The sequence below is a fragment of the Anolis carolinensis genome, chromosome 1, assembly GCF_035594765.1.
Source record: "Anolis carolinensis isolate JA03-04 chromosome 1, rAnoCar3.1.pri, whole genome shotgun sequence".
Taxonomy (NCBI): domain Eukaryota; kingdom Metazoa; phylum Chordata; class Lepidosauria; order Squamata; family Dactyloidae; genus Anolis; species Anolis carolinensis.
In genome coordinates, this window is record NC_085841.1 from 91,696,246 (window position 1) to 91,715,308 (window position 19,063).

Consider the following 19,063-nt stretch of genomic DNA (forward strand, 5'->3'; position numbering starts at 1 on the left):
CTTCTTCTATCTGTATGATAGTTAAAAGGAATCCTAAAGATAAAAACACGCTATATTAAAGATGTTTAGGTGAAAAAAATATTCTTATGTCAAAGAGTGTGTAAAGTGCCTTGCTGGCAGATATTTATAACACATGAAAAATCTGCTGAATTCACAAAACCTAAGATGCTGCTTCACTGAGATCCTTATTACTTTAAAGTTGGAGATTTATTTATCATCTTGAGCTTATGTGACAATAATGGGTGGCCTTATCATTTGGGCCTGTGCATAGATAATAATCCATAAAACAGATCTCTCAATAAACAGCAAATTGACAGATAAATGATGGAAATTGTGCAAAAGAAGAGTTCTTTCTGCATTCACTGCTGCATTTTACAACCTTACATGTTGTTTATCTTGCTTTTCAGTATCAAAAACTGATTCTTTCTGGGCAATAGCACTCATGAAAACTAAGATGGTTTCAAAGAATAATTTGTTGGTTTCTTGGAAACCACCAGTAAGATGAACAATGTGCCGAAACAAAAAGCAGTGAAAAGAATCATAACTGTAAAATTTACAGGAAACTTGGTATATAGGTTAATGGACAGAAGACAGCACAAAACAAGCCTTAAAGCTGCAGTGTGCAACTATGACAAGTCAGGAGAGCATTCTTTATGCAATCACTCCAGAGGATGCATAAACAACTGAAAAATAAAAGAACAACAACAATACCCAAAATGGAGAAAGTCTACTAATGGTTCTCAAAAATGGTTCTCTCATTAAAACAAAACCACCACTAAAATAAAATAAAAACATTGTAAAATACAAAAACCCATATAAACACAATTAGACATAAGAGAAAAACAGCAACATTGAGATTCCATCAGACCATGTTCAACAAAAACCAATGACCATAGTTACAAAAATGGGCGTGACCATGCTATAAAAGGGTCAGGCCTTGTGACCTATTTAAAAGGCATATGGTTGCACCTGTAGGCAGGACAGAGAAATGGTGGTCAGTGTTATGGGAGTGTTGAGGGCTATCAATACAAACAGTTTAAGTTACATTAAATATATTGTTATGAGTGTGTACCCCATTATTTTAACAATGAGATGTTGTAAAAGCTCTCACACAAGCTATGGGATCCATCTCCTTAGAAGATCTATGGAGTTCATTTCATCTCATATTTATCTAAACATATATGCAGTAAGCCTTCCATATCTATGAGTTCTGAATCCACAGATTAAACCAACCACAGGTTGAAAATGCACAGTAAAAACAAACAGACAAAACCCTCCAAAAGAAAACCTTGATTTTGCAGCATGGTGAGCACTATCTTGATGTGTAAGCATGTCTTGTGTTAGCCTCCCACCCATTTCAAAAATCCTTGGGCTTTCTCTGAAGACTTGAGTTGTTCACCATTTTATATAAGGAATGCTATTTTATTACAACATTATACATAATGGGGCTTGAGCATTCCTGGATTTTGGTATCCACAGGGGGTGCTGGAACCAAACCCACCAAATACCAGGGGTCCACTGTACCAAATGGACATTAAATTGAGGTTCATACCATTAATATTCGGACAGATTGCTATGCCCAATTAGATTGCAAGGGGATTTATATAGGATTTCCTACAAGGAGCGATTTCAGCTCTCTGCCTTCTTTCAGAACCTATTCCAATATAGATGGTTAAAAAAGCTGAACAAACACACAAAAAACCCATGGTTTGGTTGATACAATTAGCATCTTCCTCAGGGAAAAAGAGACATAAAGGTTATCCCCATTCTAGCAGAGCCTACATATAGCTATCTCTGAGGTCAGATGCCACTTAGCTATTCTTCATAACAATAAAGCAGAGGCAGGTAACTTTTGGCTGCTTGGCTAAGGAGAGTAGTAATTGCAACTCAATAGCATCTGGAAGGGCATCCTACGAAGCTCATTGAGACCCCTCTCCTCTAATTTACAAGGCTTTCCATAAATAAGAGGACATATTTGTTTCATCTTTTTCTTTACCTGAACATTTTTAAATAAGAGTTGTTGTGCACCATGAAGACCCTCACTGTTTACCCTAGTTAAATCCTTTTTAGTTAGAAGGATTCATATTTTATGTACAGTTTCTGGGCGGTCAGTTAAGACAGCCTTTTTGCATTTGAAGACTCTGTCGCTCTGCCCCTTTAAGAATCCCCTCTGTGGCGAAGCCTCAGGCAAGGCACTTCTGGTTCTTGGAGGAGTCAGCCTTTTCATGACTGGAAGATGAAGAGAGAGGAAGGCCAGAAGGTCTACAAATAGCACATCCAGTCAGAGCTGGCCCATCTTAGAGGCAGCTGAACACCATACAAGAAAGAGACAATTAGAAGAAGAAACTTCCCCCCACTGCACAGCTGGGGGAGGGAAGGGGATTTGCCCCCTCCCAACGAAGGAGAGACTTCTGGAAGGGGGCGGGGCTTCTAGGAAGCTGCCCGCCTCTTAGATCACTCACTTTTGGAGCTTCGACGTGAGAGGATCCAAGAGTGGGAGCTCCTGTCCCTTGGTGCCGAGGTCCAGGAGGAGAACGTCGAGGGAGATTTATCCCCTTTTTTCATCTGTTTATACTACTGCTTTGAGGTCTGTATAGGAAGGGAGAGAGGCTGAGGCAGTGGAGCCAGGGTTGGCCTTGGCTGCTGCTTGGCTTCTCCCTCGACGTCATTGTGCCTGGTAATGTTAAGAATTTGTTTGGAAATTAATTTGCTTCCCCAGTTCTAAGGGGTTTTGGGCGGAGGAGGGTGCGTGCGGGGCCCGCGCGCCTCTTCTCCGTTCCTCCCTTCTTCCTTTGCATGGTCCTGAGCCTTATTAGTGTGAAGGTGTAGGCGGGGGCTTTACTTTTGGGAGATATGGGGATGATGTACCTTTTTTCCATGTTTAAGTTGGCTTTATTTATTGTGTAATTTTATTTGGATGGTATGAATGATGAATTGGTTGTTTGGGTTGCTTTTTGATTTGACGTTTGGGAATGGAAGCTATGTGGTAGGGTCGCCATTTTTATTACCAGTCTTATGTAGAGGTGTTGCTGGGCAGATTGGCTGTGTTTGTGGCGCGAATTCCCTGTTGCTGGACAGATTGCCATAGCCGTTAGTGTCGGTTCTGTGAATTTCGCGCTCTTTTTGCTTGTAGTTTGCCGCGGTTTTTTCCTTGGGCAGCCATGTTGGTTGCCAGGTTGGGTGAGGGCTGGTCAGCCATTTTACTTGTGGGCATGGGCAAGTGTTTGCGGCGGCCATATTTGTTAAGGGAATTAGGCTGGAAAGGACGGGCGCCATGTTGAGTGAGGGCTGGTCAGCCATTTTACTTGTGGGCATGGGCAAGTGTTTGCGGCGGCCATATTTGTTAAGGGAATTAGGCTGGAAAGGACGGGCGGCCATTTTTGTAGCTGGCATATTAAATAGTACAATGGTGGCCATTTTGTTGATCGGTCGGCCATCTTTGTTAAGGGAAGGGCAGCCATTTTAGGTGCTTCATGGCAGCCATTTTACGGAACGTTTTTAAGGGATTCTAATGGCGGTGGCCATTTTTAATTTGGGCATACTCACATTGCATTGGTTTAATGCTATAACAATTGATGGTATTGACTGATTGGTTTTTAAAAATACAAATGGATTATTAGTAATTGATTAGATGGTTCAAGTTAAGTCATTGATAATGTATGGAGATTAATTAATTCATATGTATTTATGGTGGCTGATTAATTAATGAATTGATATTGGGGTTAATTGATTAATATATTTAATTAATTTCATGGGGTAATTTATTTAATATGCTATTGAGGACAATAAATTAATGAGATTCTCTATATAAATTGGGGTATTAACTTATTGAATTAATTTTAATATCATGTTTATATAGTAGGTGCATATCAGTGTGTGGTATTGTATGCTTTAATTAAATGGATGCTTGGTTGCTTTTGATTTAAGAAATGTTAGTCGCTTCGGGTCCCTTGGCTTGGATAGGGTAGGGAGTTGGCTCATTCTAGTTTCTGCCAGCCCCCCCCCCCCCCCCACTTATTTGCTACTGAACTTTCTTCCTCAATATTAACTTTTCGTGGTCTTACTGAACTTCTTATTTTGCAGTATGCCACCGAAGAAGAATGTTGGGGGGCCTAAGGGCAAGGGACCTGCGAAGAAGATTCCAGCAAAGCGCCCGCCTCCACCAAGTGGTCCTTCAACCGAGGATGAAGATTCTGCACAGTTGTTGGGAGTGTTGGTCGCCCGGATCGAGGCACTGGAAAGAGAGAAAGCAGCGGCTGCTGCTGCGGAGGCGCAGAAGGCTGGTGGGGGCAGTAACACCGGGTTAATTAGGTCCTTATTTTCCCGTATTTCTGCCTTAGAAGGGGAAAGGAGTGCTGCAGTGCCTGTCGCTGATGCGGGCCTGGTTACATCTACGCCGGTGACCGCTGAAGCTGTTCCATCTACTTCGGCGGCAGCAGCTGAGATGAGAAGTGCCGTATCCGCTTTAGGTAAAGGGGACACACACACTTTCCCTTGGGGAGTGGCAGACTCTCAAGATCTTATCACAACCCAAGCACGTGACGAGCCTGTTCCATCAACCAGCGGCACGCAATTAGCTATCGTGGCTCCGGTGGTTGAGACACCAAGCGTGGTGGTAGCCTCTTTGGATTCAACACCTACTATTGAGAATTCTTTGTGTTTTTGGGGCACGGCTGATTGGCCTTTGCCGGCCTCCGATAGCCTTAGTGCTACAGCTTTAGGCTCGCATTTGGCTCAAAAGACAATTGATAAAATTTTAAGGAATGAATACATCGACATTTTTACCCTGTATTTCAGGGAACTTGATAAGAAAGAAAAAGATGATTTAGATGATGAAAGAAAGGAAATTATGAAAAAACGCAAAGTGGACCAGAATTGGGGCAATTGGTTCTCTTGCTTTTTAATTTACGGAGGGGTTCTAGTGAAGGCTTACCCTTCCAGAGCCCATTCTCTTTTTCAGTACATGAACATTATCAATTCGGCTTATGTAAATTTTACAGGTAGCGCTTGGCTCTTGTATGACAAGCGCTTTAGGCTTCGTGCGGCTCACTCTCCAACTTTGCGCTGGGATTTGATTGACCATCAGCTGTGGTTGGAGGTTCTAACTCCGGCACGTCCCGTTGCGGGCGAGAAGGCCGACAGTGGGCACACAATTCAAAATTCTCGAGCTGGGCAGTCCTTTCGTCAGCATCCATATTCCCAGTATCAGCAACCACAGCAATCTCAACAACGCTTGCTATGCTGGGAATATTCTTCGCAGGGAGTTTGTTCCCGAAGAGGTTGCAAGTTCCAGCACGTTTGTGCCATCTGTTCAGGGCAACATTCTTCCAAATTTTGCAGTAAGGGAAAACCTGGTAAGGGTGGGGGAAAGAGTAACCACGATCCCAGGAGAGGTTTCGGCTCAGGTGGGTTTTCCAAAGGGGCCCAGCCCAATTAATCTAGTTCAGTTAGATTTGTGGTTATCCAGTTATCCCAATTTAGGCGCAGCTAGTTATCTGCGTGCTGGGTTTTTTGAGGGTTTTAGGATTCCTGCAATGGGACATAGAGCTCCTTTCAGGGCACCGAATCTGAAATCCGTTATTGGCATGGAAGACGTTGTCCTTGCTAAAATCAATAAGGAAGTTGCAGAGGGTAGGGTTCTTGGCCCATTTAGGTCTCCTCCCACTCCTAGGTTAAGGGTTTCACCATTAGGGATTGTTCCAAAGAAGGCACCAGGGGAGTTTCGACTCATTCACCACCTTTCCTATCCCAGGGGAAGGTCAGTGAATGACGCGATTCCTGATGATTTTTGTACAGTCCACTATACTGTGATGAGTCATGGGCCATGTAGTCCCGTTCATGGCACTGTAGTCCCAGATGAAGAGGAGAACTTGGGTTTTTCACCGTCTCAGTCAGAATTGGAACCTTCCCAGCCAGATTTGGGAACCTTGCACCTGCAAGAGATTTGTCTTCCAGAAATCTGTCAAACAAGCCCTGAGTCTAAATCTCCTGTGTTTTCTCGCCACGAGTTTTGTAAACATCAGAGAGCAGTTCAAGCGGCCTCTCGTAGGAGTGCTAGGATAGCTGCTAAGAATTCAGCTGATTAAGCCTGCTTTCCATGGGAAACCTTAAGGAGTCATGCATCTGGACTCAGAGATTAGCTTTCGTTTCTAGTTCCCCAGAGAACTGCTCTTTGGTGGGAAAACTAGACCCTATTTAGGTGTTTTACCCACAAAGGCATCTTGCGGAGTCAATTCGTCAGCTACTGGAGTGAGTTGTGTGTGGACAGCGCGCTCCGTTTCCAAGCCTCGTTCCTGTTTCAAGCCTTGTTCCTGATTCCAAGCCTTCGCTCCGTTTCCAAGCCTTCGTTCCCGTTTCCAGCCTTGTTTACCTCCACGGACCTTGCCTTGTTTTCCAGGACTCAGCCTTGCCTTGTCTTCCGGATTTTGCCAAGTAATTCCACGGATCTTGTTCTCGCTCCTCGTTCCTTGTTGCCTTGTATCAAGCCTTGTTTCAAGTTATTTCCTAGCCTTGCTCAAGTTCATGGACTAAAGGACCTTGTCATCTCCCCTCACTTTGCCTGGCAAAGTGAGTGTTTCGGTTATTGGATTACAACTTTGGACCTTAATACTTCATATTGGACATTGTTTCTTTGGACTAATTTTGACCTTTCCTGAAAGGTCTAATTCTGGACTATTTTCTACACTTGTTTTTATTAACTTTATATACTCCTTCAATAAAGATATTAGATAGATTCTGGCCTCTGTGTATGGTTATTGGTGCCCTGCAGCCGGGTCGTGACATATACTTCTTTTGATTCGGCGGTTAGGAAAGTTAGATCTAGGGGGCCGGCGGCAGAATTGGCAAAGTGTGACATCAAGTCTGCTTTCCGGCTACTGCCTGTACATCCGCTGGACTTCGAGCTGTTGGGTTTTCAGTTCAACGGGTTGTACTATATGGACAGGGCTCTTCCCATGGGCTGTTCAGTTTCCTGTGCTGCTTTTGAGTCCTTTAGCACCTTTTTGGAGTGGGCCCTTAAATCAAAATCGGGTTTATCGGGGGTTGTGCACTACCTGGATGATTTTTTATTTATAGGGATGTCTGGTTCTGGAGAATGCGAATTTCTTCTGCATTCTTTTCAGGAACTGGCCGATCAGTTAGGGGTTCCCTTAGCCCCCGATAAAACAGAGGGCCCGGCTACTAAATTGACCTTTTTGGGGATTGAGCTTGATACAGTGCAGCAAGCCTCCAGTTTACCTAGGGAGAAAGTTTTTAATCTAGTATATAGGATTCGAGCTTTTGTTACCCGTAACAAGGCCACATTGCGGGAGTTTCAGGAGCTTATTGGGCATTTAAATTTTGCATGCAGAGTCATAGCTCCTGGGCGTCCTTTGTTGCGCAGACTCTGCGATGCTATTTCTGGGGTTAGACTTCCGCACTATCATGTGCGGATTACACGTGGGATCAAAGCTGATTTGGACATTTGGTTACAATTTTTAAATCAATATAATGGGATTTCCTTTTGGAGACAGGATCTTTTGTTGAAGGATGCTCTTCAGATAGCTTCTGATGCTTCTGGAGCCATCGGCTTTGGTGTATTTTTTAATGGGCATTGGTGTGCCGAGCTTTGGCCCAGGGAGTGGCATACCAAGGGTATAACGTCCGATTTAACATTTTTGGAGTTTTTTCCAATTTTGGTGGCTGTCACGCTGTGGGCTGATCAAATGACAAATTCCACCGTTCATTTTTGGTGTGATAACCAGGCTACGGTGCAGGTTATCAATTCTTTAACATCTAAGTCAGTCAGACTGATGAAGGCTTTGAGGTTTTTTACACTCCACTGTCTAAAGTATAATATGTTTAAAGCTTTTCATATTGCAGGGACAGATAATTCTCTCGCTGATGCTCTGTCCCGTATGCAGATGGATCGCTTCAGGCAGCTTGCCCCCAGCGCAGATTTGCACCCCCAGAACATGCCGGTCCATCTTTGGAAAATTGGGAACAGTCCATAGTCCGGGGAATGAAGTTGGCTTTGGCCACGACTTCCAGAAAATCTTACGTCAGAGCGGTGCAGGAGTTTCATGAGTTTAAAAAGTTGTATGCCATAAGTTCTGTTTCACCGATTCCATATGAGCACGTCGCACAGTTTGGTGTTTTTCTGGAAAGGAAGGGGTTGGCCCCTCAAACTATTCGTGCGAAATTATCTGCCCTGGCTTATTGGCTTAAGGCTCAGGGCTTTCCAGATGTTACAGCCGATTTTAGGCTTCGCAAATGGCTGGAAGGTTTGTCGCGGGAGCAGGTTAGGCCACGTGACTGCCGTCAGCCATTGACACCTGAAATTCTCAAAGGCTTAAAGCAAATTTGGCCCAAAATTTGTGAATCTCATTACGAAGCTTTGCTATTGCAGGCAGCGGCTCTCACCGCTTTCTTTGGGGCTCTTCGTATTAGTGAGCTGGTCGCCTCTTCAAAGGCTGATCAATCTAGAAGGGCCTTGCAATTTTCGGACCTGCGGCTCCAGCAGGACAAATTGGAATTGTTTATCAGGACTTCTAAAACGGATCAAAAAGGGAAGGGTTCCATTATCAAATTGGGATGCTGTAGTGATTTGGAATTATGCCCAGTTGCAGCTTTGTCATCTTTTGTGTCCTGCAGAGGAACGTCAGCTGGTTTTCTTTTTTGTCATTGGGATGGAGCACCGTTGACAAAATACCAGTTCTGGGCCTTGACTTCTAAGGCCTTAGGAATGTTGGGTATCAAAGATCAGAAATTTGGTACTCATTCCTTTAGAATTGGGGCTGCTTCCACTGCTGCTGTTATGGGCTACTCTATAGACAAAATTAAGATGTTGGGAAGATGGAAATCTGGTGCCTACCATGCGTATGTGCGTCATATATCGGATTAGTTATATGGCTTTTTGTTTTTCAGAACCCACCCTGTTGGCAAGTAGACGACGCGTCCTGATTTGCGGGCACAGTTATGTGCACTGGGCAGAGCGACAGGCGCGCAGAGGTCCCTACGGCCAGCATCTCGGCCTCGCTTCCTTGGCTTTTGTTGAATGGAGGGGAAGAAGAGGTCTGCGGTGGGAGGGTTTGCTCCCTTTGTTGTTTGGGTCAGGGGTCCGTTTTCCACCTGACCTTATTGTTATGCATTTGGGAGGCAATGATTTGGGGCTGCTTAAAGGCAGGGCCCTTTTTCTCCAGGTTTTAAATGACATGCACAAGATCCAGGAGGTGTGGCCTCATACCGGATTGGCATGGTCAGCAATTATTCCTAGGCCACGTTGGCCCTATGGGGACGGTAAAAAATTGGACAAAGCAAGGAAACGGGTCAATAGGGCCCTGCGGAAGGTTTTGGAAAATGGCATGGGTTACTATATCCCTCATGACACCATTAGATTCAATGATTCGACGATGTATCGGACTGATGGGATCCATCTGTCCGAACTGGGCAACCAAATTTTCTTAGCGGATCTGCAGAAAGGAATTAGGGAAATTCTTTCGAATTTGGTGGGGGTCAGGAGCTAAATAGACATTTGCTCCTGAACTGTGGCGGAATGCTTAGGGGAATCTCTTATTTTGGTGTGCACCACAAGGCACCTCTGTTTTGGTGTTGGCCAGAGGCGTGAATCCTCGCTTAGGGTTTTTACAGCCCCAGCGAGGGTGAACGATTATGGCCTTGGAATGGGAGACTTTGACCTCATTTGTTTCGGAGGCAAAACTCTCCAACACATTCCCCTTTAGGTCATCCAGGTTTAGATAGACTGGGGACCTGGTGTTTCGCCCTAAATTCAGTCTTAATGGATGGTCGGGTATGACCACTAATATCGGCTTATGCCTTACCAAATTCTTAGATGGCTAAGGATTTTTGGCCCTAGTTCCAAATTAAAGTTAAATAGGTAACTATCAATAAAGTTGCCCAGTTTTAAACCCAAGCTTACTTGTCTTGTCTCGTTATTTCGGAGGGTTGGAGGGCAAATAAAGATTCAAGAGCCTCAGTTCAGCCAGAACTGTGTCTATCTCTCAAATACTACCTCATAAAGACTTTGTAGTGAGACTCAGAAGGAAAAGTCTAAAAGTCTAAAATTCTTGTCAGTTAATACATTCTTGTTTGAGTCAACTATATAGTCTCCGATCTTTTCCCTGAGCAGCCAGATTACCTTCCAAGTAAGATAATGTGCAATAGTTAAGATAATGTGGGGCAGAAAAAAAGTGGTAAATTTCGTCTAGATTGACCTATTGCCCTTTTTCTCAGTTCATAGTTTATTCTCATGCCAAATACCAATTAACTATAACGTTCATGTGATTTATGATACATGAGTGTGATCTGGTAATGCAATGTTTAAAATATATGAGATAATTATTGCCCAATAATGATGAAACAAAATAGAAATTTACATCATTAATTGATGCATAATAAAGTGAATTATTATTAAAGTAAGCAAGTAAGGTATAATGAAAATAGACGGAGAAGTTATTAATAAAGCTCAAAAAGTCCCCTTTTGGGTGAGAAGGGTGGGATATAAATGTTGTAATAAATAAATAAATAAATAAATAAATAAATAAATAAATAAATGATAACAAAACTCACCTTACGTTGTTCACTTTGAAGTAAATTGCACTAATCCCAGTTTGAAGAGACCATGCAGATTCATAGGGGGAAATGTGATCACGAAGGTAGGCGGGTCCCATACTATTAAGGGCTTTGTAGGTGATAACCTGCACCTTGAATTGGGACCGGAAAGTGATCGCCAGCCAATGGAGTTCCTTGAACAGGAGGGTTGACCTCTATCTGTAATTCGCTCTAGTTAGTAATCTGGCTGCGGATCGGTGGAACAGTTGTAGTGTCCAGGCCGTCTTCAAACACAGCCCCACATAGAGCATGTTGCAATAGTCCAATCTAGACGTAACTAAGGCATGGACCACCATTGTCAAGTCAGACTTCATGAGGTACGGTTGTAGCCAGCACATAGGTTTTAACTGTGCAAAAGCCCTCCTGGCCACCGCCGACACCTGAGCATCAATCATCAGGACTGAGTCCAGGAGGACCCCCAGACTGCGGACCTGTGTCTTCAGGGGGAGTACAACCCTGTCAAGCACAGGTTGCCACCCTATACCCCGATCCGACATGTAACTGACCTGGAGGACCTCTGTCTTGTCAGGATTAAGCTTCAGCTTCCTTGGAATTTGGTGGAAAATAGTAGAGGTACATAGATGTACCTCTACTGCTGCTACCTCCTGCTACAATGCTATAACCATGTCATGTTCACTCCATATCCACAACTGTAAAAAATACAATTGACACTCCTACTGAGATGCTTAAACAACCAGCAACTGTACAGTATGATCTCTGTATCCATGGAACAGACATAAAAGGTTTCATTTATTCACTGTTTCACTCTTTGAATTGTTCTCAATACCTCCATCATCTGCCCCATTAAAAATAATAAGATTTCCTATTGTCCACAGTTTCAAGTATCCACACAAATTTCAGAAAGTCTCCCACAGATATTGGGGTTATACTGAACTTTTAATCTCACAATACAACTTCCTTCTTTCAAGAATATAAGAGAGAAAATTTGGATCAACAGACTTAATGCCACATCAACAAAATCTACAATCTCTTGATCCTTCTCATACCTAACATCCTGCTTTGATAAGCATCACTGGCTATGAACCCAAAGGACATCATGATAATGGTCACAATAACTGTGCAAGGTATGCATCATGGCCTTAAACATGCAGTCCATTCCCAGAATGTATATTACATAATTCTGGCCTCTGTATTTCACATACATTTTCTGGCCAAACAAGATACCCACAAGCATATGCCTGCTGGGCCATGAAGGAGGGCAGGAAATCCCAGACTAGAGGTCAGGACCTAATATTCTCTTCCTACATAGCTGAGTAAAACTTGAAACAGTACTTAACTTGAGGTTTGGAAATGAAAAAGAGATTTGGGATTAATTTATAGTAATAGCAAGTTTTCCATGAGGAGAAATGAGGAAGGGTTGGCTGTCGGGAGGAAAGTAGGGCCAACTTCCTTTAGACACCCAGCACAACTTTTTCAAAAATCTATGGTATAACTAGTTTCATTTTCATAGAAGAATATCTTCATTATCGCTCAGACTCAATATAACTGTTAGTCTATTTGGAATATAGTTGCAGAATTTCAGAAAAGAAGTCTTGGCATATGTGGTTTTTATGTATATTAAGACCTTGAAAAGATATTGGTCAACTAAAAGACTTTACCTCCCATATTTGATAGAACAATCAAGCTCAAATGAAGTTTGACTCTGTCACCTAATTTGACATATACTGGTCATGTTCTCTATTCATCAAGTTGTTATTCTTTTAAGGCAGGTCTTTTCATATTGCTTCAGTACAGCTCATCAATTACCCCCCTTATATCTTTCAGATTTAACCCCTACCTGACTTTCAGTTTGGTTTTGTGCTTGCCACTATTACACAATTGGACTGTTGAAATGCAATGCAATGTCCCTGGAAATAAACCCCCATTAAACTCTGTGATACTTCATAAGGATTATGCTGTGGACATAATTTCTCTGCATGATCTGTGTCAGACTGACCTGCAAGATGTACTAACATCTTCAAGACTGTTCAGGTTTGCAGTTTTTATTTTTAATCTTTCTTTTCAAAGCCACAGCAGCAAATCAAACTGTGTTCCTGCTTTTTGATACCTAAAAATATCACAAATACGTTTCTGGATAGAGCTTTAGGATACAGTTCAAATATTTATGTACGTCACAAGGTAATTTCTTCCACAGCTTTTATAAAAGAACTACTTAAAACAATTTCTAATTTTCTAAAGCATATCTGAAAACATGGCATATATGTCAGATCCCAAAATAAAACTGTTATACACTCATCACCTATTACCCTGATTTTTAGTGTTGAGTTTTATCATATGTGACAAATACAGTGATAATGATAGAAGATTAATGATACTTACTCCTGTTATGTAGCGAGGTCTATACTGGATGGTTCCAAATAAGCCAAGTATGACTATAATAATGTGTACAAAATTTGCCAGGATTGGTGCCCACTGATAACCAAGGAAATCAAATATCTGTCTCTCCAGCACACACACCTAGGATAAAAAAGCAACAATGATTTGATTAGAATAATTCAAGAGAGAGAAAGAAGGAGAGTGTCAGCCTGGAAGAGCAATTCACCAGTTAGTCTTATTTCTTCTATCTTTGGTTTTCTCCTCTTTAATACCATCACTTGAAATTCGTTAATGAAGAAAAAAGGGATAAGAGAATGTCTTTGCAAGTTTTAGTCTTTCTGTTTTCTTGAAAATCATAGGTAAAGGCTTTCCCCTGACATTAAGTCTAATCATATCTGACTCTGGGGGTTGGTGCTCATCTCCATTTCTAAGCCGAAGAGCCAGCGTTGTCCGTAGACACCTCCAAGGTCATATGGCCGGCATGACTGCTTGGAGCATTGTTAACTTCCTGCCACAGTGGTACCTATTGATCTACTCACATTTGCATGTTTTCAAACTGCTAGGTTGGCAGAAGCTGAGGCTAACAGCGGGAGCTTACCCTGCTCCTTGATTCGAACCACTGACTTTTCAGTCAGCAAGTTCAGCAGCTCAGCAGTTTAACCCACTGCACCACTGGGGGCTCTCATAAAAATCATACATGTTTTATAATGATAATCCAATAAGTTGCCCTTATTTAAAACATTTGCATGGAAAATGTTGTGAAGGAATTAATTTAGGAGATACTGTATTGTAAATAAAGCAACCATACAATTAACAGCTTTGTCATTTCACTTCACTAATAAGGAATTTTACATTGGGATACCTGCCTAGTTTAGACATTCAAAGCAGAATATAGTCATTCCTCTCTATTTTCCTTCAAATACAAGTTTTGTTCATCCTGTCTTCTCCTTTCTATTCCAGGGCTTCTGATGCTATGAAATGTAGCAGGTAGCAGCAAGTGGTGTAATAATTATCAATTACATACATATAAACAGGAAATATTCATGCAATTAGCAGGATGATGAATTGTTTGTAAAACACATAAATTATAGTACATTTCGCATATCTGGAGGAAACGTTCCCAAACTTCTTGTAGAAATAGAAAACCATGGATAATTGTGAACTCCATTGAAATGAATGACTTCTGTAAGAGTTACCATAGAAAATTTGTCTCTAGGAATTTTTGAGGTCCTCCAGGATGGCTCTATAGTAACATTCAGCCTACCATGGAACCACTGAAAATTTCTGTAGAAAACGTATTTTGCCAGGTGTAAGTAGGTGAACCATAGATGAAATCTGATTCACGGCTGTAAGAATTGTATTGTATTGACACAAAATGACCCCACATAGTGACTTTAGTATGGGATGATACAAAGTTGCAACCATTTGGCTCTGGCTGCTTTCTTAATCTGGATCAGGCTTCCAGGTCTATAATTTGTATTGAGAAAATGCTTCAATTGGAGCCAAAGAGATCTAATGTTTGGTCACATGTGTCACAGTGTTTATCTATGAAATGTTGGAGAGTATGCTAGAAAATGTATACCCCTCCTCCCTTCATTGACTTCTCCATGGTTGACAGTGAATGTCTGAAAAGGAGCTGCATCCACATTTACATGAATGCAGTCACAAAGTTCCATGCGTCTGTAAATCTCGCCTTATCAAAGCTCACATGAATCTTGTAATTGCATTCATGTTAATGTAATTACAGCTACTTTATAGATGTACTCCAGCAAAATGGGTAGTTTGGGAAAATAGGAGTGATGTTGGACCTTGCATATACAGCTTCCTCTATGCAACTGCAAAAACGGATGCCTGAACTAAGCTTCAGGTTGAATTTCAACAAGCATTCCCACTATTCTCAACACCGCAAGCCACTTAATTTCAATTGTATTTTAACCTGGATTTTCAATAGCCTTTCCAAAGGTTCTTAATGAAGATGAATAACTATAGTAAAGAATAGAAAGCTGGGGCAATATTGTTTTAGTGATTGTCATATTAAGACACAGGAGAAAGATTACAATAGAATCAGTCTCATTGACTGCAATGTTATTTACATTACATTTCAATATGAAAAGTACGCTGGGGTGCACTTGGGAGTGTGGTGAATATTTTTGGGAATGGCATCTATGGAATACAGATGGATCATCTCATCCAAATAACATAATGATTCATGTGCAACTCATTTACAAGGACTTAAATTTCAGTTCTGACACTCCATATTGCCATTAACAGTAAACTCTATAAAGCACCTCATCAAATAATGGGTGAGAGTAGATTGGGAAGCAACCCTATAAAGTATATAACATATAATGGCACAGATAACTGCACTACAGCAGACAATAGTGAGTAGGTTTTGTAAAACACGTGGCTAATTGCAGTATGGAAGGACTATGCAAATCTAGTAAAACAAGGCTCAGCAGACACTTTCATTTACAACCGTTTGGAAATGTTTGTATTAAGAAATGCAGTATACAGTTTGGCTTATTTCAGCCTATTCTGATATAAGAATCCAAGAAGCATTACTGATTTAGGGAAATTGAATATTTCAACAGGAGGTGCCAAGATTCTCATTAAAGGATTAAAGGTCAGTCGGGGATTTTCAATATGAAACTGCAGATATATGGTGTGTATTTTAGGATTCACTTCTGTAATTACACCTCCATACATCCTAGTTAGAAATGTCATCCAAACCTAGCCATCACTTTTACAAAAATGAAGGGATTTGGGTTTTGCATGCAAACTTAGTATAATGGCCCTATTTAAATTATTCACATGAATGGTTGGTTACTCATTGTCAATTTTGTGAGCTGACCAGATCTAGTTCTTGAGGAATAAAACTCTAATCTTGAGGAAACATAGAAAAGGAAGCATTTCCCCTTTTTTCTCTAAGGACTTTTTCACACAAGGCTGATAGTGGTATTAGTTGCCATGGGATAATGTCAACTTTGGCCACTACTCACTACATGAAGATGGTTTGCATCCCACCCATTCCTGGAGTGCCCCTTTTAATTTGTGACAAAAACTATCAATACATATCAACTGTGCTGTTTTTCTACAATGGATGTACATGCAAAAAGTTCCTCCCACTGCAGTTCCGCTTCTCAGCTAGTAACACAATGTGAGTGGGCATGATTTTAGAGTACCAAGACCCAGCCCTCCCTCCCTCCCTTCATACCTTCCTTCTGCTGAAATTGCAAAATTATGGCAAATAAAAACTTAGAAAAGTACACATGTGCAGGGTAGGGCATGCAGAAGTCAGAAGGTGTCATTATGGTAGTGGTACAGAAAAAAATGCAACCATGGATTACCAAAGCATCCCTACAGCACTAATGAAGAATTGGTTTGATAAAGATACAAAGCCAGCAATCTTCCATAATTAAAATAGTGTAATTATAGTGGGACAGAAGGCTTGTATGATAAAATCCAGTGCTACCCCTGCTTCTGAGTAAGCAGAGTATCAAGGGGCTCTTTTTCGATCTTGGACCCAGTCCGTATAATGTGCATCCAAGTTAAATTTGAAAGGCACAACATGGGAACACATTACAGCTTTTGAAGGCTACTTATATTTGACCAGTAATTCGATAAGGACTAAGTCCCCTCAAATGGGTTTTATTCATTGTGTCCTTTAAATCCTTTTTAAATTAAAATAAAACTAGTAAACAAAATTAATTATTGTAGAGATACTTAATCTCAGGCACTGATATTAATTTTTAAATATATGCATGACATATATACCTAATTCAACTAATCCTTTGTCTCTTATGAACAGAGTAAACATTAACAGAATATTTATGGGCAGTTTTCCATTTAAGCACAAACAACATTCTGTTTTCTTCCAGTCACTGATTTTTCTCTCAACATTGAACTTATAACTAAGCGATATAGATATAATTTCCACTTGATGTATGTTGGTCATATTTGCCATGTTAGATTCTATGGGTACTATCAAATGGTTAGAGAATTCTACATACAATATACATAGCATATTCAGAGCATATTTTTGGAATATACATAGAATACTTTTGTATATACTAATTTAAATATCTGTAAACATACACAGTACATGTTTTTCTATATATCACAATTAATATTATCTGTATTCATAACACATTACTCATATATGTGAAAACTTTTAACTTTTAACTTTTCATTTGCAGTCTGAAGTCATGTTACTTTGGCCCGTCATAAGTGATTTGTCATGTGTGCTACCCAATTGTGTTTTAGACCTTAAAGAAATGGCTGCATAATAAAGTATGATGGACCACTGATCAAACTGTTTCCGTTCCTTCTCCTCAAACAAGATTTTAGTGAAGCAGTCATTAAGGAACTTATAATGAAGATTTTTTTAAGAATTGCTTTCTTTATTTAAATGCTATTATATGGCATGACACAGAGAGAAGCCTACTGCAAGTGGTGTGTTGAAGATTTCTAGACAGCAGCACCTTATTGACCTTTGACATGCTAGCTATCTACTTTCCTGCCCTTTTGTTTTGTAGAATAACTCTCCTTTCAAGCTACTACATTAGAATTTCCTTTTGAGAAACAGTTTTTATAGCAATTAGATGAAGAGTTTAGCTGTATCTGTGTAGAATAAATACAACTAAGTCTGTGGGAATTGTGAACACATGTTTACTTTAGGTGTACATAATGGAGAAAGCAAGAGCTAAAGAGAGAAACTTGGGCATTTTAAAATCAACTGAAACTGTAGAGGATTACTGGGAATTGGGACTGTCCCTGAAATCAGGATAGCTGGAAGACAGGTTGTTCAATGAGGTGTGTGAATAATAGCTGCTCCTCTGTGTGTGTGAGACAGAGACAGAGATAGAGTCTTCCAGAGGTACAGGGCAGTGGGCTACTTTTGGTAACTCTATGGTGTTTCTCAGAATAACACTATACAAGCATCTGCACGTTTAATCTTGTTCACTTTGCATTTATATTTTATATGTGTGTATATTTTTATAGATTGGTAATGCATACAGTTTATTACTAAGGTTGTGGAGTGGAAATCTGACTGGGACAAAATGAGATAGCTAATAAATACCACATTAGAGTACTATATATGAATGGTTTCCATTGTGTTTACTTTACAAAGGTGAGCTGGTAAAATGACAACTCGATACTAAAGCAACAACCTATCACTTTAAAAAAGCACTCTGTGATGCAATGTTAATGCCAATACTAAAGGATAATAATAGAATAAATGCAAATAAATATACCGTTTGGAAAGTAAAATTTCTTCAATATTTTCATACATCAATATTAGTGGAAGAAGCATGACCTGCTGAGTTTGTGAATGTTGTGCATTGTCCTCATTTCTGACATCCCAGTTTATCCTGTATAATTGGAAGGGCTATTGTACTCTTCTTTACAAACATTTTGCTGATTTAAACCATAATGCCGAATCACTTCGGGTCTTAATTTAAGAGGTAGCGACACCTCCCTCAAACTTGGATGTATGCACCAAACTACAACAATGTAAATCCTTTTGGATTTTTACTCTTCAAACAGTTTACCCAAAGGGTCTAAATGATTCGATCTCGTTCTAATGCTTCTTGTAAGCCCTGATGTATGACCCCTTTAAATATTCTAAACACTTTTTTTACCTGGGATATCTGCTTTAGACAACTCTGTTAGAGTCACATTAACAACTTCATTTGGCCCCTTTAAATGATTTACTTTATATAGTAGTTTCTACCTCCTAACCTTTGTGCTTGCTAAGGAATCAAACGATTGTAGAGCACCTCTGTAGGATAACTTGATGTATTTACATTAATATATCTTATGTCTCATGTGCTTTTTTAATTGGAAATATTTATCATTTGAAATGTTTTCTAGCCACTTATGTATTTTCCCTGTAGGTCCACTTCATCATTGTATTTTCATACCTTTCCATCTGAGGAATATTTAATTTTGGAGAAGTTGATGTCCATTGCATTCTGTGAATTTCATATTTTTCGACTTGAGGAAGACAATATAGTCAAAACTGGTCTAGAAATTGGAAATCCTCTATGTGGAAATCCTCCTTCATGAAGCGGAAGCTCCATATATCAGTATCAGCCGAGAATTATCTGTTTATAGA

At 40.5% G+C, this 19,063-nt stretch overlaps 2 protein-coding genes across 8 annotated transcripts in view; one reads left to right on the forward strand and one right to left on the reverse strand.

Annotated features, from left to right (window-relative positions):
- Positions 1 to 19,063, reverse strand: part of nkain2 (sodium/potassium transporting ATPase interacting 2) — a 710,044-nt gene that overhangs the window by 373,029 nt on the left and 317,952 nt on the right. For all 7 annotated transcript variants that reach the window (XR_010005670.1, XM_062979162.1, XM_062979126.1 and 4 more), the window contains one exon: positions 12,949 to 13,086. Coding sequence is in view for 6 of the 7 variants with exons in the window: in XM_062979162.1 (XP_062835232.1) it covers positions 12,949 to 13,086 (138 nt within the window). In the remaining variant the exon portion in view is untranslated. The remainder of the gene's footprint in view (positions 1 to 12,948; positions 13,087 to 19,063) is intronic.
- On the forward strand, positions 2,437 to 9,910 carry LOC134298553 (uncharacterized). The gene is made up of 2 exons (XM_062979118.1): positions 2,437 to 4,469; positions 8,905 to 9,910. Exons 1-2 carry the CDS (start codon positions 4,085 to 4,087, stop codon positions 9,501 to 9,503), a joined length of 984 nt encoding a protein of 327 aa, XP_062835188.1. The 5' UTR covers positions 2,437 to 4,084; the 3' UTR covers positions 9,504 to 9,910.